The sequence below is a fragment of the Hemicordylus capensis genome, chromosome 1 (assembly GCF_027244095.1).
Source record: "Hemicordylus capensis ecotype Gifberg chromosome 1, rHemCap1.1.pri, whole genome shotgun sequence".
In the NCBI taxonomy this organism is placed as follows: domain Eukaryota; kingdom Metazoa; phylum Chordata; class Lepidosauria; order Squamata; family Cordylidae; genus Hemicordylus; species Hemicordylus capensis.
Window position 1 is genome coordinate 385,576,363 of NC_069657.1, and position 24,298 is coordinate 385,600,660.

Sequence of the window (24,298 nt, forward strand, 5' to 3'; positions counted from 1 at the left end):
AAGATACCACATAGACATGTTACACAACTGTATAAAAAACCAGTTTCTTTTGGCTTCTGCTTAGGTGCAGGCTTTGGCTGGCTTCTGCTTAGGTGCAAGTCATAAGTTTGACCTACAGAAGTCATCAGTGTATACCCCTACAGTGAATCCAAGACCATCACTTGAGCCATCATGTACTGTACACAAGACCAAACTAGCATGTTACATCACACCATAGTAAGAGGTCGCATCAGTTTGGGGTGTTTTTTTTTAAATCAATGAGGCTATGCTGAAGCTCTTTTATTTCCCTGGTATGCAAGTGCTAGGTAAGAGACACATAATATGGAAAAATAAATATTCTAAGTAAAAAAATTCCATCTTCCAGCCAAACATTTCAATACTGTCACAATAATTAACATGCTTACAGAGTTTCAGTCACTCAATTACTTCTGAATTTCACACCTCCAAGACAGTGCTTTCTGATTATACCACATATGCTGCAGAGATAGTCTTTAAGCCAAAATAGTTTTGTTGGCAAAATCTGCTCCAGTTCCAACAGCTGTAGTATGCCGCATGCTATAGTGGCTTCACTTGGATCACATTTATTTTTGTGCCAGTGTGCTTGTTACTGTCATCTATTTGCAGTGTGTCATCATCACTGGTGATAATGAAAATAATTGAGGAGGAGCTAAAAGTCACTTTCTTCTTTGGTCTATCACCAGCTTTCTGAGACATGACTATGGGTCTTATTGGTTTCTCATTCCCTACTGCTGGTCTCTCTTTCAGACTCCTCTGGAATCTCAGGAGGCGAAAGCAGAAGAGCTGCATAAGGCATCCTCGAAACTGTAAAGAAAGGAACATGATAGTGACATCCAGTGTTCAAATGGTTGAATTCAATGTTTTCTTTCAGTGACAAAGAGGGATATAAATTCAGTGACTGACATGAGCAAAGTCACTTAAAGTAGTCCCATTGAAATCAAAAGGACAAGTTAGTTAAAACTGGAGATACCTGTACACAACCAATTTTAAATTACACCAACAAAATTTTGGATAATGCTATAAAGTATGTATCCCTCTCTTTTGATCATACATTTTCAAATATTAGCATTGTTCCACAAGTGGTGGGAATGTAAAAAGCTAACCAGTTTTATAAAGTTCTAACACCCCAACATAGATGGAGTAATTACACAATACCTTTTTGATATGCAAGTCATCTATAACTTCAGTATCCTGAAGATTTGCACTGCACTGCATCTTTAGAGCAAAAAGCATGCTTTTGGGGGGAGGGTTAGGGTTTTTTGGGGGGCACACAAAGGTAGCCTTTTCAGTTTCCTTTGTGGCTGTTTACAACCACTGCATCTCCCTTTGTATTTTCCCTTCAGTGTCCCCTTTAAAAGTGCGCGCGCACACCCACACACACACCCTAACCCACCATGGCTTCTTCTTCGCAGTGTGATTCCACTCAATTGTGGTGCAGGGTGTCACATTGTGAGCATGACCTAGCTGATCAGATTTGGCAACATGACATCATTGCTGAAGGCAAAAAGAGTCTCTACCTGCTCCCAGTCTGAAGAGGGAAGGGTGGGAGAAGGCACTGCTGGGCTGATGCTCCTGTGTTGCTGTGCAAAGAACTGTTAGTGCAGTGCAGCAAGAGGGAGCACATCAGCCCTGCTGCCTCGGCAAGGTGTTTGCTCTTTTTCACCGCTCAGAGTGTGGGTAATAAGAGGGCTCTTGGCCCTGAGTAATATTTCCACAAAATCAAAACAGAGTCTCCAAGGCCAAAGGAAGCCCTTTTATTGCCTTCATGAAGAATGGAGTGGGAAGGAGAATATATCCCATTGCCACATTTTCAGGTACACATTTCTTCTTCCAACACTTGCCCTGCATAATGTGAAAATGTTTTGTCTTTGAGCTTCACCCCCACTGAAAAAAGTCACAAAAGTGAGAGCACTTTTTGAGAGGTGTGAAAATGGTCACAAAAATGGCTCCCTTTAATTAGGCTACATCAGCTTTCATGCAAGAATTGTTTTACAGTGTTTCATTGGCCATGATTTCAGCTGCTTCCATTACTGCTATGAAATGTTTCTGCTATCTAATGTGAGCCAATTCACAAAACCACTTCGGGAAGCTGTTTCTCCCACGGCTCCCCCTGCCCCCGAGTATTCCATCATATATCCAGTTCCTTTATTTAGCATAGCTTCAGTCTTTCTGAAGGACTTGTGGTGGTGCTCTAAATCAGGAACTGGATCTATAGTGTCATGTTCAATTTGTTGCAACCAAGGATGGAAAAGAAAGTGCGCTTGTGTGCAGACTGCAAATACAATGCAAATTCACCCTGTTGGGTACTGTATCACCTTGGAACCCAACCTTTAGACTGTTTTGAACTTACACAGATTACTAGAAGTTCCAGCCAGTCCTCTTTTCAATACAAGTTCTGTGGGCCTTGCCTTCTAAGTTGGAGGAAGAGTTAACCCTTTCTCATTTGCTTTATAACCACTACACAGAAACACATGTTTTTGAGATAATATTAGTCAAAGTGCTAAAGCTGGGAGAACAGGCTCTGTGTTGCCCAGTAAATTAGATATGAGCTTGTGACTTGTGTCACCATGCTTATGTAGGCTGCTTACCTTTCTGCTCATGAAGATGTAGATAACTGGATTGTATGCAGTGCTTGATTTGGCAAATAAAGATGGAATAATAGCCACTGTTGGAGTTATAAGGTGACCATACCCATAGGCTATTAGAAGAGAGACCACTGCATAAGGCATCCAACAAATAAGAAAAGTGGCTATCATTAGAAGACACATTTTAGCCACTTTCTTTTCATATCTTAGGATTTTGATTACTTGGACAGTCTGCAAATCTTCAACGCAGCGAAGCTGTAAAAAACAAAAAAAGCAAAATTAAGAAGCAAAAGTATTTTTAAGAATTTATATGCAGTTCCCAACCCTTCATAAATTATTAATTTAGTTGTAGGATGGCATACAACTATATTACGTTAGCTAATCATTCATTCATCCCTGAAAAGTTAAAGGCCTGTTCTTCCCAACACATGAAGGGAGTGCCACAAAGCCCAATGAAACACTCTTCCCTTCACCTCTTCAGCATAGATGCACCTCAGTGCGAGAGTCATATCCAGGAAAGGGCTGGCATGCTTCTTAGCCACAGCCAGCAGCAGAAGCTGCCAGTAGCAATGGTGGCTGGAACGGAGCCATTATGTGCTTCAGTTCTGGCTGTCAGGAACAGCTGAAGTATAGGCAGAATATCAACAGGTGCTGCTTGCACCCTCATATGCGAGCCCAAGTTGCATCTGTGAAGTGTCTGCCTATCATGCAACTGTGTTAAATGTCTTGGGCCATCTGGAACTCAGCAGCCCTTCCACCTTATGAGGTGAGTCTTGTGGTAGTGAGCATGAACCTTTGCTAAGCAGGATCTATCTTGGTTTGCATTTGGATGGGAGGCTACATGTGAGTACTAGATGGGGATGGGGCTACAGCTCAGTGGAAGAGCACCTGCATGCTTGCATGCAGAAGGTCTCAGGTTTAATCCCTGGCAGCATCTCCAGGTAGGGCTGGGAGAGACTTCTGCCTGGAACCTAGGAGAGCCACTGCCAGTCATTGTAGACAGTACTGATATACATATGGACCACAGGTCTGACTCAGTATAAGGCAGCTTCCTATGTTCCTATGAGGAACAAGACCAGAAGGTGGTAAAAGCCATGCAGGAGCACTGAGGCCTACCAGTTCTGAGGTAAAGTGACCAAAACAGAAGTAGCCGGAGGTAAGAAAAGAGGTCTGTGTGATCGAGCCTGTTCTTCTATTTACGTCAAAGACATGGAGTTAAACTATTCAACTGTAATGGTTACTCTTTACAGACATCTCACCTTCCCTGGGAGTGGGGAAAGCTTTCCCCAGCCAAAACTGGCAGAGGCCCCTTTCACAGCTCTTTCCAGGGCAACAAGGACAGTTTACTCCCCACTACCATCTCTGCCCATTAATTGCAACCCCCCCCCACATTCTGACTGATCTGCTTGACGTTACCAAGCTTACCAAGCCCTCTTTGTTCTTAATTTGATCAAGTCAGTCTGTGCTTCCTATTCAAATGCAAAACCCATTATAAAGATAGTGGATGGGGGTGGGAATACCCAACAGTGACCTTGAGGTTTCTTGTCTTTTCAAACTTTTACTTGTGCCAAGGTAGCCATTTCCCCACAGATTTGCTGGGGGATAGGAGGGGACCTGGCACACTTGCTGAGCAGGTGATTCTGAATGTAACAAGGCCCCTTCTAGCACAAAGAGTGCAAAGCAAAAGCTTTGAGAAGCCACAGGTGGTGGCACGGGGGAACATCAGGTGAAATATGACAGAATGCTGTTTTATCTCTCCATACATAATACATAGGCACTCTGTACCTGTGCAATATAGGAGTATTATTTATTAACTAGCTTAACCTGCACAGAGCATCTGCACGCTAGTACTTGATTGCTCCCCTCACCCCTTGCCACAGCCCCCTTCACCTCAGATATCTCTCCACCTTCACCTGAGCCGCACTCCTGCTCCTCCCCCTCCATCCTGTTGCTTCCATCCCCCTCACCCCTCTTGGACACTCCTCCATCCCCCTCACCCCTCTTGGTTGTGGCTACAGCATTGCTGGCGCTCACTGGCCAAGCTGCAGCCCCCTATCCCCAGAGACCTCCCCACCCTCACCCGAGCCCTGCTCTTCCACAAAGAAGAGGCAGCGGTTGACCGGGCCCTTCCTCGTAGCCACCCCTGCTATGGCTGCTTGTTCCCTTCAGGCCCCTGACAGGCCTGGGCCTGTCCCTTGCCTGCCTGCCTCTGACAATGGCCTCGGTAGCCCCAAACAGCAGCAGCGCTTGATTGGGCCCTTCCTTGCTGCCAATAGGTGCTACCAAGCCGCTCGTTCCCCTCAGGTTGCTGGCAGGCTCAGGCCCGTCCCTTACCCTTCCTTCTTTCTCTCCTTCCCTCCCTTCTTTTTCTCCCTCCTCCACTTGCTCTTCCCCTCCCTCTCTCCCCCTTCCTGAGTTAAAGGATCTTGTTCATCTTGTTTCCTCATTTAATTCACACAACAGCTGTCTCCTTCTCCTGAAGGGGCTCTTTCCTCCCTCATGACCACAAACTCCTGCCCACAATCCTTTAATTTAATTGTATTATATACACTCCTCTCCTACAATCAAGAAAAGTTGCATTCCAACTGTCCTTAACATTCACAGGCTCCTCCTCCCTATCTGCATATAGGATCTCCACTGCCCAATCACCACAGTGCTTCTGCTCGCGAACTTTCGCGGGAGCTGCCACGCACAGGATTAGCCACGGGAATGCCTTAGAGAATTATATATATACAGATTTTTATACACCTCATCCAGATGCTCTAGGCAGTTCACATAAATAAAACAGAAAATAACTCATTACAAACTATTAAAATTAACAGTTTAGAACTATTTTAAAAATTATTAAAAACTAGGATAAAAGAAATGTGTTTAGAGCTCTTTTAAAGGCTAGTAAATACTTTAAGCCTCTAATATTTATAGAGAGCACATTCCACAGCCCAGGAGCAGCTACAAAGAAGATCTGATCCTGAGTCACTGCCAGATGAGCTGGCAGCAGCCAGAGATGGACCTCTCTCAATAATCTTAATGCATGGTGGGGATCATGCTGAAGAATGTGCTCTCCCAGATAACCCAGTCCTAGGCCATTTATAATAAATAATAATATACTTTGTTTGCCTCCCCATAACAAACTGTTCTCTGGGTGGCTCACAACACAGAATTAAAACATAAAATAAAAACGTAACACATTAAATAACAGACCAAAAGGGCAGGGGGCGGGGAGAGAATACACAAAATACAATACAAAGCAATTTAAAAACTCTTAAAATCAGTTTAAAAATCAACTTTAAAAACCAAAATTTAAATTTAAAAAGCCTGAGAGAACAAAAAGATCTTTAATTGGCATCTAAAAGAACAAAGTGATGAAGCCAGGTGGACCTCACTGAGGAGGCTATTCCATAAGTGGGATGCAACCACCAAAAAGGCCCTCTCCCCAGCAGCTACCCGCCTCACCTTGTTTGGCAGGGGCACCCAGAGGAGGGCCTCCAAAGATGATCTTAAGATCCAGGTTGGGACATATAGGGCAAGGCGCTCTCTACGGTAGCCCGGTACCAAGCCATTTAGGGCTTTAAAGGTTAAACCAGCACTTTGAATTGGGCCTGGAAACACTGGGAGCCAGTGCAGCTGATGAAGCACTAGTGTAATGTGTTCAAAACGTCCAGTTGTCACACAGTCTCCAGACTGCTTCCAAAGGCAGCCCCACATACAATGCATTGCATTAACCTAAGTGAGAGGTTACCAGAGCATGAATGACTGTCGTCAAGATATCTCTATCCATGTAAGGTTGCAGCTGGCATATCAGCCAAAGCAGATAAAAGGTGCTCTGAGCCATAGAGGCCACTTGAACCTCTTAACTGGATTGATAAGCACCCTCAGACTGTGAACCTGGTCCTTCAGGGGGGTGCAACCCCATCTGGAACAGACTGAACATCATTCACCTGGTCAGAGGAACCAACCAACAGTACTTCTGTCTTGTTTGGATTGACTCAGCTTGTTCACCCTCATCCAGTCCATTACTGCATCCAGGCGCTCATTCAGGACAGTCACCACCTCACCTGTGTCTGATGAAAAAGAGATTCCACTGAGTGTCATCCATATACTAATGACATCTCAGGCCAATCTCCCAGTGGTTTCATGTAGATGATAAACAGCATAGGGGAAAGAATAGAACCCTGCAGAACCCCAAAGCATAACTGCCAAGGGGTTGAGCAGTAATCCCCCAGATCCACCTTTTGAAAATGGGCCTTGAGGTTGGTGCGGAACCACCTCCGAGCAGTACCTCCAAGCAGTACCTCCCACATTCAACTTGGCCAGCCCATCCAAAAGGATACCATGGTCAATGATATCGAAAGCTGCTGAGAAATCCAAGAGAATTAACAGGGCTGCACTCCCCCATCTCTGTCTCTGCACAGGTCATCCCACAGGGTCACTGAAGTAGTTTCTGTCCCCAAACCGGGCCAGAAGTCCGACTGAAATGGATTTAGATAGTCCATTTCTTCCAAAAGTGTTTGGAGCTGGTCAGCCACTGCACACTTGAGCACCTTGCCCAGGAAGGGAATATTGGCCACAGGCCTATAGTCGTTTACATCCTCTGGGTTCATTCTTATTTTATTTATTTTACATATTTTTATACCGCCCAAAACTTACGTCTCTGGGCGGTTTACAACAAAATAAAAACAACATTAAAACATTAGTTAAAAACAAAAACAAGAAGTTTAAAATATGGCAATTTAAAATTTTTAAAATATACTAAAACAACATTAAAAACAATCAAAACAGAATCAGTTAAAAGCCTGGGTGAACAGATGCATCTTTAAAGACTTTTTAAAATTGTCAGAGATGGGGAGGCTATTATTTCACTAGGGAGCGCATTCCAAAGCCTCAGGGCAGCAACAGAGAAGGCCTGTCCCTGAGTAGCCACCAGATGAGCCGGTGGCAAATGCAGATGGACCTCTCCTGATTATCTCAATGGGTGGTGGGGTTCATAATGAAGACAAGGTTCTCTTAAATACCCAGGGCCCAAGCTGTTTAGGGCTTTATAGGTTATAACTAACACCTTGTATTTTGCTCAGAAATATATTGGCAGCGAGTGTAACTCCTTTAATACAGGAGTAATATGGTCTCTCCGAGATGACCCAGAGACCAGCCTGGCTGCCGCATTCTGAACCAATTGTAGTTTCCAGACTGCATACAAGGGCAGCCCCACATAGAGCGCATTGCAGTAATCCAGTCTGGAGGTTACCAGCAGATGTACCACAGTTTTGAGGTCATCTATCTCAAGAAACGGATGCAGCTGGCGTATCAGTCGAAGCTGATAGAAGGTACCTCTGGCCACTGCCTCAACCTGGGACACCAGGGAGAGACTTGAATCCAGAAGCACCCCCAGACGGCATACCTGTTCCTTCTGGGGAAGTGTGACCCCATCCAAAACAGGCAGATCAAAATCGTCTCCCGAATATTGACCCCGCAATACTGAGTACCTCCATATTCAGTCTCAGTTTGTTATCCCTCATCCAGCCCATTACTGACTCCAGACAGGCATTTAGGGAGGTTATGCCCTCTCCAGATGATGCTAACGTGGAGAAATAGATTTGGGTGTCATCAGCATACTGATAGCACCCTGCACCAAATCTCCTGATGATCTCTCCCAGTGGTTTCATGTAGACGTTAAACAACATTGGAAACAATACGGAGCCCTGAGGGACACCATACAAAAGTTCAGATTTTGAAAAACAACAGTCTCCAAGGGACACCATCTGGGAACCTGCCCGAGAGGTAGGAGTGGAACCACTGCAGAGCAGTGCCTCCCACTCCCAACCCCCTCAGACGCTCCAGAAGGATACTATGGTTGATAGTATCGAAAGCCGCTGAGAGGTCCAAAATGACAGAGTCACACTTCCTCTGTCAATTCCCAATTGGAGATCATCCATCAGGCCGACCAAGGCAGTCTCCACCCCATAGCCAGCCCAGAAGCCAGTTTGAAATGGGTCTAGATAACCAGTTTCCTCCAAGACTGTCTGGAGCTGGGAGGCCACCACTCCCTCAATTACCATGCCCAGCCACGGAAGGTTGGAGACAGGTCTGTAGTTACTCAGCTCTGAGGGATCCAAGGTAGGCTTCTTCAGAAGCGGTCTAATAATTGCCTCCTTAAGACTAGGAGGCATCCTGCCTTCCCTCAGACACACATTTATAATCTCTACCAGGCCCTCTACAACAACCGCCCTGCCAGATAGTGTAAGCAAGTGTCAAGAGGACAGGTGGTGGGCCGCACCATTCCAATCAGCTTGTCCACATCCTCAGGAGTCACAAACTGGAACTGAACCAAACTAACCACATAAGAGCAGTCGCTGGACACGTCCACATCAGACACGGAAGTAATTGTGGAGACGGAATCCAAGTCAACCCAAATATGAGAGATTTTTTCTACGAAGAATTCATTAAAAACATCACAGCAGGTAATCGATGGTTCCCCTTCAGGAGAGGAGGGGCACATGCTAGCCCTCTCACAACCCTGAACAACTCCGCCGGACATGAACTTGCGGATGCAATACGGGCAGAAAAGAATCGCTTCTTTGCTGCACGTACTGCCTGAGCATAGATTTTCAAATGAGCTCTATGTTGCAATCTGTCAGATTCAAGCCAAGTCTTTCTCCACCTGCGCTCCAGTCGTCTACCTTGCCGCTTCAGCCCCCTTAGTTCTTCCATATACCAAGGGGCCAATTTTGAAGCAGGTTGGAGAGGACACTTAGAAGCGATCATGTCTACTGCCCCGGTGAGTTTGCTGTTCCAATTCTCTGCAAGGACATCAACAGGATCGCTGGCAGAACACTAAATCCCTCCAAGGCTTCTTTGAAATCCTATTGAATCCAATACCCTTCTCAGGCAGACCATCTTAATAGGTCCCTCACCCCTGCGAAGGTGGGGTGTGACTGAGTCCAACCTTAACCAGATGGTGGTATGTCCATGAGAATGGGGAAATCACAGGAGTCCCCACCCACGGAACACCACCCTGATCAGAGTGAAAGACCAAATCAAGCGTGTGACCTGCAATGTGCGTGGGTCCCAAGACCAATTGAGATAGGTCCATAGTCGTCATGGCCGCTATGAACTCCTGAGCCACCCCGGACAAATTGGTCCCGAAATGAACATTGAAGTCACCCAGCACCACAAGCCTAGGGGACTCCAACACCAAACCCAGACCAAGTCCGTCAGCTCAGTTAGGGACTCTGTTGAGCAGCAGCGTAATTGGTATACCAACAGAAGCCCCAGTCTATCCCTGGTCCCGAAATGTAAGTACACACAGTCGATATGGTCTGACACTCTAACAGGGATCCTGGTAAGGGAGATATTATTCTTATAGACCACAGCCACTCCACCTCCCTGGCCCCGGTCACTCACCTGTTCCTCAACAGAGTATCCTGGAGGGAGAAGCTGGGACCACACTGGGCCCCCAGCCTCCCCCAACCAGGTCTCTGTAATATATACCAGGTCAGTGCCTTCATCCAGAATCAACTCATAGATGGTTTCTGATTTGTTTTGGACTGACCTGGCATTACAGAGGAGCAAGGAGAGGTTCCAAGGGTGGTCGGCACTGCTCCCCAAGGTCAAAGAGCTGGCAGGACAGTTGGAAGGGGAAACAGCTATCTATATCCCCTTCCCTTGTAATGGCCCGCTGTCCTGCCAACGTTACTTCTTCTGTTCCCCACCACCACCAGAATTGCCGCCCCACAATCAGTGGACACGCCCCGTCTCCCCATCTCCAGGTAAGCCCAGACACATTATAAAAGGTCCTCACCCAGGACAAATTAAAACAGAAGCCCCATTATTAAATGCCTACCACATACAAATAACTGGAACAAGAGACCTGGCCCTCGCCCAATCTGTCCCCCAAAGTGGCTCCCCCAAAGGGGTGACCCCCTTTCATGTCGCCCCACTGGTGGCGGGCCCGCTGCCACAGGCAGTGTCCCTTATAGGGCCAGAGATGACCTCCCTGGTCAGGTGGAAAGCAGGGACTGCTGAGTCACTCTTGGGACCCAATCCTGCAAAGCAGTCACTGCCAGAGGCCACAATCCCACAGTTCAGGCAGAGGGCTGGCAGATGGTCTTACCCTCTCCTGCAGGTAGGCACTCAACAGCAGCAGACAGCCAACACCAGTCTCTCACCCTGGAGGCTGTCTGGGAAGCAGGTGCTCTCTCCCTCTGCTGCAGGGCTTCCTGTAGGCTGAGGCTGGAGGCAGCGTCCCTTACAGGGCCAGAGATGACCTCCCTGGTCAGGTGGAAAGCAGGGACTGCTGAGTTGCTCCTGGGCCCCAATCCTGCAAAGCACTCACTGCCAGAAGCCACAATCCCACAGGTCAGGCAAGGGGCTGGCAGATAGTCTCACCCTCTCCCTCTCCTGCAGGCAGGCACTCAACAGCAGCAGAGTTTACTGGGTTTACCGTCATAGGAAGCTGCCATTTACCAAGTTAGACCATTGGTCCACCTAGCTCAGTATAGTCTACACAGACTAGAATCAGCTTCTCCAAGATTGCAGGCAGGAAACTCTCTCGGTCCTATCTTGGAGATGCCAGGGAGGGAACTTGAAACCTTCTGCATGCAAGCATGTAGATGCTCTTCCCAGAGCAGCTCCATCCCCTAAAGGGAATATCTTACAGTGTTCACACATGTAATCTCCCATTCATATGCAACCAGGGTGGACCCTACTTAACAAAATGAGACAAATCATGATTGCTACCACAAGACCAGTGTGCATGTTGCAACGTGCGCACATGCAGAGGCAACCTCCAGTCACTTTCAGTCCGAGGAGGTACTGGGGCGGCAAAGAACTACACTGCCTCTCCCACCCACCCCTGCCGGACCATCTTAAAGGCAGCACCGGTGGGGGAAATGCAGAGGGAGGGGTAAGAGTTCCCTCCCCCATCCTTAAAGAGAGCCCCCCACCTTCAAACCAGCTGAACCGCTGGTCTTTCGAGCTGGCTCAGAGGCCAATAAAGGACCTCTGAACCAGTTCTGTGCACATCCCTAGTGGATAATGGGGTTCACTTGTATACCACTTTGTGTATCCTTGGGACAGAAAAGCAAAAGTGACATAAAACAAGCAAAACAAGTTGTTCTAGTAAGAACTAATCTGACTATTTTCCTCTCACTATTCCTACAACTGGACTAAATTTGGTCCAAATTTGTTAGGCAGCTCACAAGTTAGCCCATTTGTGCCTCAAACGTTCATGCATCTGTCATCTTGAATGGAGTGGATAACTATGCATTTAAGGTGTCCCTATGTGTCCCTACAACCATACCAAATTTGGTCCAAATCAGTTCCCACTTGCACCTCAAACGTTCATGTATCCATCATCTTGAATCAGGGTGGATGACATTACAAATTACACCCTTGAGCCATCCCTGTGTACCCCTACAACTGTACCAAATTTGGGTCAAATCCGTTAGGCAGCTCACAAGTTAGCCCTCACGTGCCTCAAACGTTTATGCGTCCAGCATCTTGAACTGGGTTGGATGACATAATCACAACCTACGTTGTGATTCATAGGTCAGTGATTTGGGATGTCTCTATGTGTCCCTACAACTGTACCCGATTTGGTTCATATTGGTCCAGACAATGTGAAGTTGATGGTGGGAGGGGGACACACACACAGAGCTGGGTGATCTCATAAGCCTTCTGGAAAGTAGGGTAAAAATGCATAATGTTAAAACTAGGACTCTGCTGGGGCTTACTTTATGTGAAGAAAATGCAATCTTCTCAACTGATGCCTACCCTCTATTAACACATTCAGTGACCACATTTCTTCATTTGAGTTCAGTAGGACAGCGTGGATGCATTTTATTAGGTTGTCCACTTGCAATCTCTCTTTTTCATCACCATACTGAATTCTGCTAGAGTACAAGATGTGTTAGAAATATGTATGGAGCTGCTTAGATCACTATACAGAGCCAACAAATCCTAAATGTTATTCATAGGTCAGTGATTTGTTCCATTTCAGAGAGTAGCACTGTTATACTGTCCTAGGAAAAGGCTCCTGCAGATTAAGGATATCAACTTTAGCACTACGTTTTGCTCTCACATGTTGCAGGCACTAAAATGTTTCTAGCAGAACGTTATTAGATATTCAAACAGCAGTGCAAGCATCTTATTCACATCAGGCACATTTTGGTCACTGTCTAGCAATCAAGACACATTTGTTCATCTGAACTCTTCAGGGAAGCTATCACTGTAATCAACTCACCATTCGTATTGCATAAAGAATATGTCCATAGCAGTATGCCATAATCCCAACTGGTGCCACTAGACAGCCAAGGAAGAAAAAGAGGACAAAGGAAGTATCACTGGGCTCTTTTGATCTCCAGTCCACTGAACAACCTAATCCATGGATTTCCAGTGTATAGTGATTCCAGCCTAGTAGAGGTGCTCCTGTCCAGGCTAATGAATAGAGCCAGATGTACGTGATAGCCCGCCAGGCCCATGAGAAGTCAATCACTCTTGCATGCACAACTCTAATGTAACGCTCGTAGGCCAGGACAGTAAGGGTCATAATTGAAACAATTCCTGCAGAGACACAGAAAAGAAAGCATGCTTTGGTCAGTCATTTTGAATTATCAGTTGGATTTCTTTTGTATAAAGGATTGTGATTTGCTGCATTTGTTTTGTTGTCTGTATAATATGATAGAGGATCAAAACAAAACATTTGATATAATCAGGATCTATTATGGATTAAATCACAGTTCTATTAGTAAATAGGAGACATTAACATCCTTAACATGTTAGCTGTGAGTGGGTGGGAAGTTGCATTAAAGCAATCAGCTCTTGTAATAAAAACACTGAAAACAATTTATTTATTTAAAATATTTATACCCCACCCCTCCAGTACACTTCTGCTCAAGAAGGTTCAAACATTAATAAAAACTAGCCAACCCCGCACAGAGCATCTGTGCGGCGCTTTGGGGCCAGCTGTTTCCCCTTCCCTCTTCCTCCTGCCCTGGTCGCTCCTCTTTTCCCCTTCCCTCCGGCCTGCGCTCTCCAGCACTCCTCCCCTCCCGTTCCTCCCCCCACACAGAGCCGCGGCGGGCAGCCAAGAAGGGTCCCACCCGCCGCCCCCCCTCTCTCCCGCTGCCTCTCCCTCCCGCTGCCTTTCTCTCCCGCACCCACTGCCCGCCGCCGCCCTTCTCGCCCGCCGCCGCCTTTCTCTCCCCCCTCCTCCACTCGCCGGCCGGTGGCCACTGCCAGCACTTTCTTCCCCCTCTCCTCCTCAGTCCTCACTTCGGAACTCTCGCGTGTCACGAGAGTTCCGCTGCCAAATCCTGGGCACACATGTCCAAAGAGAATTAAATTTAAATATATATATATATATATATATATATATATATATATATATATAGAGAGAGAGAGAGAGAGAGAGAGAGAGAGAGAGAATATAAAATAAAAAATTAATAAAGTCAAAACAAGTTAAAAGACCAAGTTAAAACTACATTTAAAATTACATTTTAAAAAATGTTTCAAATTAAAAGTTATTAATAAAAAGCTAAAAACTAAGAACTATGAAAACTAAAGAGCCTACGATATATAAGCAGCAAATAAAACATTTTAAAATGTTTTATTAAATATTTAAAATGTACCTGGTCCCAAGCCATGTAGAGCTTTAAAAAGTCAAGACCAGCACCTTGAATCTAGCCCAAAAGTGGACTGCTAACCATTGAAGCTGCCACAGGATGGGTGTGACGCTCATGAAGCAACTTGCACCCACAAGCATCCTTGCCACAGTGTCCTGGACCAGCTGAAGCTTCCGAACCATCTTCAAGGGCAGCCCCATGTAGAGCTCACGGCAGTACTGCAATCTGGATGTTATCAAAACATGAGTGACTGAGGCCAGGTCTGACTTCTCCAAGTGGGGTTGCTGCTGGCATACAAGCTGTAGCTGGTAAGAAGCACCTCTGCACATCACTGCCACCTGTGCCTCCAAGGACAGTCAGCGTCAGGTCTAGAAACTCCTCCAACCTGCAGACTTTGTCTTTCAGAGGGAGTGGGACCGCATGCAAGACCAGATTTACCACACTACTTAGATGATCAGTTTTACTAACCCAGAGCACTTCAGTCTTATTTGGATTAGGTTTCTACTTGTTTTCCCCCATCCAGTCCAGAACAGCCTCCCCAATCCCTGGTTCCGAGCGGGACAGGCTCTGTCCTGATGAAACAGAGACAGAGTGTCAGGTTTCCAACACTCTTCAGTGGAACTTTAAAGGCAAATTCAAAAGAATATAAGTTGCCTAGGATTCCCTCAGCATTCTGGTGAATTCTGTGTAAGAGCCAGATTGAGATAGATATCAGAACATAGTGACTTCTTTGAATATAGCACTCCATGGGTGGAATGCAGACTATGAAAAGGTAAAGTCAATTCCATCAAGTCAATTGCCGTCAAGTCAATTCCGATTCCTGGAGCCCACAGAGCGATGTGGTTTTCTTTTGGAGGAATACAGGAGGGGTTTATCATTGCCTCCCCCTGCTCAGTATGGGATGATGCCTTTCAGCATCTTCCTATATCACTTCTGCCCAATACAGTACCAGTGGGGATTCGAACTAGCAACCTTCTGCTTGTTAGTCAAGCATGAAAAGGTAGTTTACAAATATAGTAGATATTATGTAACAGGATCTGACAAAAGGATGTGCCGGGGAGTCATGGCATTTAGAAATTTAACAGTAGTGTCTGGTCTAGGATACGCAGAAAGAGTGTGTTGTTATCTAATAACCAGCATAGCATAGTGGATAGAGTGTTGGACTAGGACTGGGAAAACCCAAGTTCAAATCCCCATTCAACCATGGAACTCACTGGGTGACTCTGGGCCAGTCATGTATCTCTCAGCCTAACCTACCTCACAGGGTTGTTGTGAGGATAAAAATAAGCATGTACACTGCTCTGAGCTCCTCAGAGGAAGAGTGGAATATAAATGTAAAAAATAAAACAAAATCTGTATTTGTTCTAGGCAGCCCTGTTTCAGTTATATGTTATAAAGGGGACAAAAAGAAGCCTGTTGATCTAGCTGCAGTCCAGTCAGTCACCTTTTAAAGCCCAAGGAACCACCCTCCAGGTGGAATTCCTAAGGGAGTGACTTTAGAGTGGAGCAGAGAGTGGCTGTAAAACTGTCTTACTGTAAGCTCAGAGTGACAGGGCTTAGAGAAGCCAGGAGATAGGGCTGGGCAGGGTTAGAGAAAGGATCTCTTCAGAAATTGGATCAGTTTTGGGACAGTGGGGTTCTAGGCTAGGACAGGATCAGTGTCTATAAGCTGATAGGTGATCCAACTGTGGGTACCTCAGTCAAATTACCTGCGTATGGTTTTTTATGTCTGTATTTTATATATTTTAAATCAGATTTGTTTCATGTTTTTAGATTGATATTTTTAATTGTTCATTTTTACTGTATGTTTTTAACTTTTGTGAACCGCCTTGGGATTGTTTTTAATGAAAGGTGGTATATAAATTTAACAATTAAAAAAAAATTGTTATCTACCTGTCCAGGTACACTGTGCAGAACATCTGCCAATGGGTGAAGTCTGTGTGTCATAATCTTACATTATTTACACTTTAGCCAAGCCTTGTTACTGTTATTAAAAAAAGCCATTATGAATGTGAAGCCCTGCTTTGGCAGAGAGAAACCTTTAAACTGCTTGTATATAAACAAACTTGTTTTCAGTCTCCTTTCCAGTAGGCTTATGAGATCACTCGCATTCCGTGTGTGTGTCCGTCCTGTGTCCCCCGCTATCAACTTCATAACACCTGGACCAATATGAACCAAACCGGGTACAGTTCCAGGGACACATAGGGATGCCTCAACAGCATAGTTTGTGATTATGTCATCCACACTGATTCAAGATGGCAGACGCGTAAACTTGAGTGTTAACATGTGAACCGCCTAATAGATTTGAACCAAATTGGCTATAGCTGTAGGGACACATAGGGATGCTCTAATGGCGTGCTGTGTGATGATGTCATCCACTCCAATTCAAATGGTGGCCGGGTAAACATATGAGGCACGAGCGGGCTAATTTGTGGACTGCCTAACCCATTTGAAACAAATTGGGTACAGTTGCAGTGAGTGACACACAGGGACCCCTCAATGGCATAGCTTGTGATGATGTCATCCACACCACTTTAAGATGGTAGATACTTAAACCTTTTTAGCAAGTGGGCCAACTTGTGAACCGCTTAACCAATTTGAACCAAATTTGCTACAGCTGTAGGCACACACAGACACCCCTCAACAGCGTAGATTGTGACAGTGTCAACCAACCCAATTCAAGATGGCAGACACATAAATCTTTGAGGTACAAGTACACTAACTTGAGTTCTAACTGATTTGAACCAAATTTGGTATAGTTGTAGTGAATGACACATCCAAGTTGTTAATGTCAATCCAAGATGGTGGACACATTAACATTTGAGGTGCAAAAGATCTAAATTGTGGACCTCGATTTGAACCAAATTTAGTCCAGTTGTACAGACAGTGAAAGCAAAGTAGGCTGATTAGTTCTTACTAGAACAACTTCTTGTTTTATTTAAAAGTTCATCCTGTGTCCCGTGTGTAATACTTTCTCTTCATGCAGCCCTCAGCTACTCTACTAGGGATTGTCAGGATAAAAACCCAAGCAGTAAGAGCTTGGTGATGGCAACAGAAGCTAGACACAAGGAAGCAGAGATAAATACACATCTCTCAGTAATATTGGTCCACATAAGGCTGTTAACCTCTCTAGTTTGGGGTACAGACCCCCCGCATAAACAATGTACCAGGTGGATGAGCAGTATGCCGCTCATCACTGCCCATCACTAAATTTGGTATTTTTGTCAAGAGTTCATGTCTGGCTCCTACATTTTGGGGTCACCTCCTAGATCCAAAGAAAATGTGTCACGGCCTAATTTAAAATAACCTGGGTTTGTTGATGTGTAATGTGTGAAACAGTTCTCATTAGTTCTGAATTTATACTCCCAAAACTTATACTTTTAGAAGTGACAGAAGAAGGAATTGTATTTATGGCAACATCTATTTTGTGCAATTTTCTTCCCGCTTTATTAATCTAACTAGCTGACCCCGCACAGAGCATCTGTGCTATAGTACACTCCCCCCACCTTCTGCCCCAGTCCCCACCGGGCGGCAGGGCTTTGCCTGCTGCCTGTTCTCCTCCTGCCCCAGTCTCCAACAGGCAGCGGGGCTTTGCCTACCGCCCGTTCTCCTCCCGCCCCCCAGTCTCTCCTGCCCTCCCCGCCCCACCTTCTGCCCCAGTCTCCTCTGCCCCACTTCCTGCCCCAGTCTCCCCTGTCAGAGAGAGGGGCATGATGGAGAAGGACTGGGAGTAAACATTTTACACTTGTAAGATTTTGTTCAGGGATTCGCTTCTTTCCCTTCAGAGGCATAACATTATACTTTCAATATTTCAGTATTCAATATTTCAAATACTTGCAAATATTTCAATTACAACATTATAGATTGTAATTACACTTGCAATGAATGTCAGTGAAGAAACCCCACCACCACAATGAGGAATTGGCTGCAGCATTCTATTAGGGCACACAAGCATGAATATATAAAGACCAAACAAAGGAACAAAGCTTTGATAGCTACACCACTCTGCCCCAAGTCATTAGAATTACAAGTACAAAAGTAGGGACTTTAGCAATAGGGAACCTTGCACCAAACAAAATCTAACTGCAAGGGAGAGCAAAACTAAGTGAGATGGATTAATAATCTATGTCCTCAAAATCCTTACAGGTACCCTGCTTCAGGGATCCAGACAATAATACTTGCCACCCGTTACAGCTATAGAGGAGAGATTCATGGTGTGGACACAATGCCTCACACAAGCAAGCAGGGATAACTCTTTACTGGCTTAGCAGCCCTTCTTTCCTTAATAGAGAAGAGCTGTGCCCTCCACAAACAGGACAGAAGGCAAGTTTATACTGTATAGAAAGGAGACTCCACCCCCCACTCGAAATGCAGACAGTCTCCCATTACACACCGTGGGAGGTAACAGGAAGCATAGAGATGTTGCAGGTGAATACCAACACTTCACTCCATCCGTTTCAACTGCTAGTCAAAAAAGTAATGCACACGACCATGATCGCCGGCAGGGCGGTGGGCTAGCAGGGAGACTGGCTCCCGACTGCCTCCCCGCACACGATCACCCTTCCCAGTTGGCTCTGCTGCCGCACGAGAGCAACAAGAGAGCCTCCGGCATCTCTCAATGCACCGCGCCAAGAGTGCAGTGCACTGAGGGATCCTCCCTCAGCTGGGAGCTCTTGCCGCCCAATTCTGTGCATGCTCAGGCAGCATGCAGCCTGAGCATACACACAACCTCGGTGCTGGGGTAAAAGGGCCCCTGGCTAAAAGGTCAGGCGAGGTGGCAGCGCTGGGATCGGCCTCAATCCGGGTTCTCTACACAAGCAATCTAACCCAGGCGATGCTGCCCTAGCCTGGGTTAGGCTGCTCGTGCGAATAGCCTCAAACACTCAGGACCTAATATTCCTTGCAGGAGCTAAGCCAGGATACATGGAGAACAAATAATAATTGCAGACAGCATTCCAGTACAATACTCTGCTTTGGATGGGCAAGTACTGCTGCAGTGATATGTTGCCTCTCCATTACAGCCCTATTTAGGGCAGAGGAACATGTACACTCTAGACATACTCCTGAGCAGACATGTAGATGCACGTGGACACACCCAGCTACATGCCCTGCCATCCCTGGATACAGCACTTGTCTGCAGAAGCAAGCAAGCACTGAACCTGGGAAGAGTTTTCCCCCTGCGATCTTGAACTCTGGTATTTGAGATGAGGTCATTCAGACAACTGAAAACTGTGTTCTACCGAGGTTTGAGAGCTGTGTGCGCTCCCATTGTTGGTTTTGTGGGTTCAAACAACTTGGTAGGAGGAGGGAGACGTGACTGTGTGTAATCAAGGTAGGAGGAAAAGCTGGATAGCTGATTATGCAAAGACTCTGCATCAGTGCCTCTCCCTTATTTATTATTTATTTATTTGTTTGTTTGTTCAATTTTTAGATCGCCCTTACAAAATAGCTCAGGGCGGTTCACAAACATCAAAGACCCTTTAAAACAATTTAAGAGCACTGGAAGGCCAGGCTGAACACGCAGGTCTTTAGGGGCTCTCCTAAATTCCAAGAAAGTATTCAAATTATGGATGTCTGCAGGGAGCGCATTCCACAGTCCAGGAGTGGCTACAGAGAAGGCCTGCCTCTGGGTCGCCACCAGACGAGCTGGTGGCAACTGGAGGTTGTGGCAATCTCCTCAGATGATCTTAGCGTGTGGTGGGGATCAGACCGAAGAAGGCGTTCTCTAAGGTAACCTGGACCTAAGCCATTCAGGGCTTTAAAGGTAAGAACCAGCACTTTGTATTTTGCTCAGAAACATATCGGCAGCCAGTGCAGCTGTTTCAAAACAGGAATATGGTCTCTCCGGGTTGCCCTGGAGACCAATCTGGCTGCCGCATTCTGAACTAACTGAAGTTTCCAGACTACGTACAAAGGCAGCCCCACGTGGAACGCATTACAGTAGTCAAGCCTGGAGGTTACCAGCTGGTGCACCACTGTTCTGAGGTCATCCTCCTCTAGGAATGGACACAGCTGTCGAATCAGCCTAAGCTGATAAAAAGCACTCCTGGCCACAGCCTCCACCTGAGATACCAGAGTGAGGCCTGGATTCAGGAGTACCCACAAACTGCGTACCTGCTCCTTCTGGGGGAGTGTAACCCCATCAAGCACAGGGAGATCTAACTCATCCCTCAGATTCTGAGCCCCTACAATGAGCACCTCCGTCTTGCTTGGATTCAGCTTCAGTTTGTTATCCCTCATCCAGCCCATTACTGCCTGTAGGCAGGTATTTAGGGAATGAACGCCATTTCCTGATGAAGCAGATGAAAGAGAAGTAGTTTTGGGTGTCATCAGCATACTGATAATACCCAGCACCAAATCTCCTGATGACCTCACCCAGCGGTTTCATGTAAATACTGAAAAGCATTGGTGACAGAATGGAGCCCTGAAGGACTCCATATAACAGCTCTCGTTAAGAAGAGCAACTGTCACCAAGCTCCACCATCTGGGATCTGCCCAAGAGATAGGAGCGGAACCACTGCAGAGCAGTGCCTCCTATCCCCAACTCCTCCAGGTGACCCAGAAGGATACCACGGTCGATGGTATCGAACGCCGCCGAGAGATCCAAGAGAACCAACAGAGTCACACTCCCTCTGTCGATTTCCCGGTATAGGTCATCCACCAGGCCGAACAAGGCTATCTCAACCCCATAGCCCGCTCTAAAGCCAGTTTGAAATGGGTCTAGATAATCAGTTTCCTCCAAAACTGCCTGGAGATGGCCAGCCGCCACCCTCTCGATCACCTTGCCCAACCAAGGGAGATTAGAGATTGGCCTATAATTACCCATTGCCGAGGGATCTAGAGAAGGCTTCTTAAGAAACGGCCTAATTATTGCCTCCTTCAAGCATGGAGGCACCTTACCCTCCCTCAGCGATGCATTTATGATATTCACCAGGCCTCCTCGAATAATCTCCTTGCTAGATCGAAGCAGCCAAGTTGGGCAAGGGTCCAGAGAACAAGTGGTGGACCGCACTGCTCCAAGCAGCTTCTCCACATCCTCAGGAATCACAGATTGAAACTGATCCAACCTAATACTGCAAGGAGGATTGCTGGACACCTCCTCCGTAGACCCTGTAGAAAAAGTGGAATCTAAGTCGGCCCAAATACAGGAGATTTTGTCCGCAAAGAACCCACTGAGGGCATCACAGCAGAGCACCTCCGGGAGCCGATTAGAAACAGAAGGAATAGAAATTAGACTCCTCACTACCCAGGATAACTCCGCCGAACGTGAATCCGCAGAAGCAATGCGAACTGACCAGAACTTCTTTTCTGCCGTACGCACTGCTTCCGCGTAAGCCCTCAAGTGGGTCACATGCTCCATCCTATCAAATTCGAGCTGAGTTCTCTCCACCTGCGCTCGTCGCCTACCCAGCCGCTTCAACCCTCGCAACTCCTCGGTATACCAGGGAGACGACTTTGAAGTGGGTCTGGAGGGACGCTTAGGAGCAATAATGTCTACTGCTCTGGCAAGTTCCTTATTTCAGGTTCCCACCAGGGCATCGACAGAATCACCTGAAGCACCAACTTTTAAACCCTCCAAGGCCTTTTGGAACTCTACTGGGTCCAGCAGCCTTTTTGGGCGGACCATCCTAATTGGTCCATCACGCCTGCAGGAGTGGATTGTGGCCGTGATACCAACCTTAACCAGGTAGTGGTCCGTCCATGACAGTGGGGAAACCATCCTTGCAGTTGCTCCAGTGTATTCAGAAAAACTCACTTGCAAACAGGACTTTTAAAACCCGGAAATACATTGGGACATCTAGAATTCAGAAGAGAAAGCCCAATTTATGTGTGGGGTGCTCCCAAAGATCTCGAATGGACTTTGAGATAAGTCTGACTGGTGTGTGAATGCACACACTCTCTTCTGGAGGAGATTCACGGTAAGAGCCCTGTGTGGGAAAGTTCCTGGCACCCACTTTCGCTTTATCCTGAAAAAGCAAGTGAAATACAGGGTTTTCTTTTACCCTGGGCATAAAGCAGGCTAAGCTTAAACCCAGAAGGAAAAATCCAAGCTATGTGTGAAGTGCTCCCAAAGATCTCGCAGGGACTTCAGCGAGAATCTGGCCCAAGTGTGAAAGCACACATTCCTTTCCTTCGAAGTAAAAAAACAGTGCAAAAAAGCTCCTGGTTTCTCTTCACTCTCCACCTGGCCTGCTCAACTTCGGCCCTCCTGCAGATGTTGGCCTACAACTCCCATAATCCCTGGCTATTGGCCACTGTGGCTGGGGATTATGGGAGTTATAGTCCAAAAACAGCTGGGGGGCCTAAGTTGAGCAGGCCTGCTCTCCACAGACAGCCTTCCAACACACCAGTAGCCATACCATGCAGGCCATACATGAAACTTATAACACAAACACTGTTGAGTGAGAATACAGCTGTGCCTCTGTGTGGTTGACACATCCATCCTATCAAGGTCCCAAGCCTTTTCAGAGTGCCTGAAAGACAGGAATGTAAATATGTGCAGCATATTCAGTCTGGAGTGATAGGATGTGCTTAACCCTTTCCCCACATTTTGCCTTCCAGATGGCTCAGAAATGGGAAATAAGCTTGAAGCTTATTGAGGTTATGAGGGGAAACCAGAAGGTGCAGAAGGTGGAAATCTCCTGCCCATAGATTTTCTCAAGCAAATGCCTTTCCGTGCTCTCGTATCTTCATTAAGCAGCCAACACATGTTTGGAAACATGAAGCTCTGCCTTAATTGTTGTGATGCCTAAACCAAAGACAGGTTAGCAGCTAGTGTTGGAAGGTATGTTGCCCTCTTCTTAGTGGAGGAAGGCTCATTTGATTGAAGGATTACTCCTCATTGCAAGCACCTATTGTTAATGCTTCAAAGCTTCCCAAGGCTTAAGGATGCGAGAGCTAAATATAGCCCTGTGTTAAGCAAGCACTGACCTACAGGCTTCAGTGAAAGCTATGCCCAATTAAATTCTGTAAGTCACAAGCAGCTGAGCATTACCTTTGGCTTCTGAACCTTTAAAAGTCAACTCTGTAACTCTTCCCTTCCTTCTCCTCTGGTTCTTCCTTCTGCTAATGTTACTGTTTGCAGCTGTGCTGAGTACTCATGAATAAGAGTGGCAGAAATCCATGTTTGTAGGTCTGCTCTGTGTGACCTTGTTGCAATATGTAGTCCAGAATACTGTACAATGGATGAAGAGGACTGGCATCGGATGTCATGCTGCAGCTTTCTTCCTGCACGCAAAATTTTTTAGACTGTATTGTTGAACTGTGGTGCACCTTGCCCTATAGAGGAATCAGCCATATTTATAGTACACCCTGACTCAATAGTAGAAGCCATTGCCAGAGATTTAATTCCTGCATGAGGGACATCAAGGTTTCACCAGCCAACTGTACTTTCCGATGTGTGTGGCTTTTTCCCCTTCCAAAGCAGAATAGGTATGAGTTGTGTGTTGAAGATGAAGCTGCCTGTCACTCAGTGCTTGCCATCAGCTGTAACCCTCACCACCTAAATACAATTAAGTTACTTCATTCACTCCTTCCCCACCACCCTGTCCATTTTTAATGCCTCCACTTCTCCTGTATTGAGACACCCAAGTACTACCCCTTTTCCTCAGTACCAAGACACCCAGTCACCTTTGCCTAACATAGCATAACACCATTTCTCCAAGCTGCTTCTACTCCACAGTATGGATTCTCTATCCTTCTCTTATTCATGGGACACGTCAATACAATGGCCAATGAATTATTTCCAAAGGAAATGAGCCTGAGTTCACCACTTTCTCTTCTGGAGCTCCAAAGTGATCTGCTCTTTCCTTTCCACCTCTTCTCTATGAGGCTGAGAGCTTTAAAACATGTGCAAGATAAATAGTAGAGCATCATGCTGTTATTAGTTCCTATCATTGCAAAAGCTGTGGGGAGAAATTGCTCAGTTTTATTTGAAGAATGGGTTAGTTTGCCTGTCCAATAGGCATTTATATGCAGCTAGCATCCAAGTCACTAAAGCTGCATGTAAGGGGGGGCGGGTGGGTCTCAGTTCTCCTCGCCTAGGAAGCTCATACATCTCAGTCCTAAACATGAGTA

The 24,298-nt window shown here is 46.2% G+C and overlaps 1 protein-coding gene across 1 annotated transcript in view; it reads right to left on the reverse strand.

Moving 5' to 3' along the window:
* Window positions 1-264: 264 nt before the first annotated feature.
* The window catches only part of OPN3 (opsin 3), a 29,546-nt gene continuing 5,512 nt past the window's right edge, over window positions 265-24,298 (reverse strand). The window contains exons 2-4 of the mRNA XM_053301203.1: window positions 12,841-13,160; window positions 2,607-2,858; window positions 265-822 (exon numbers count right to left, since the gene is read on the reverse strand). Of these exons, the coding sequence (XP_053157178.1) occupies window positions 556-822; window positions 2,607-2,858; window positions 12,841-13,160 (839 nt within the window). The 3' untranslated portion in view covers window positions 265-555. The remainder of the gene's footprint in view (window positions 823-2,606; window positions 2,859-12,840; window positions 13,161-24,298) is intronic.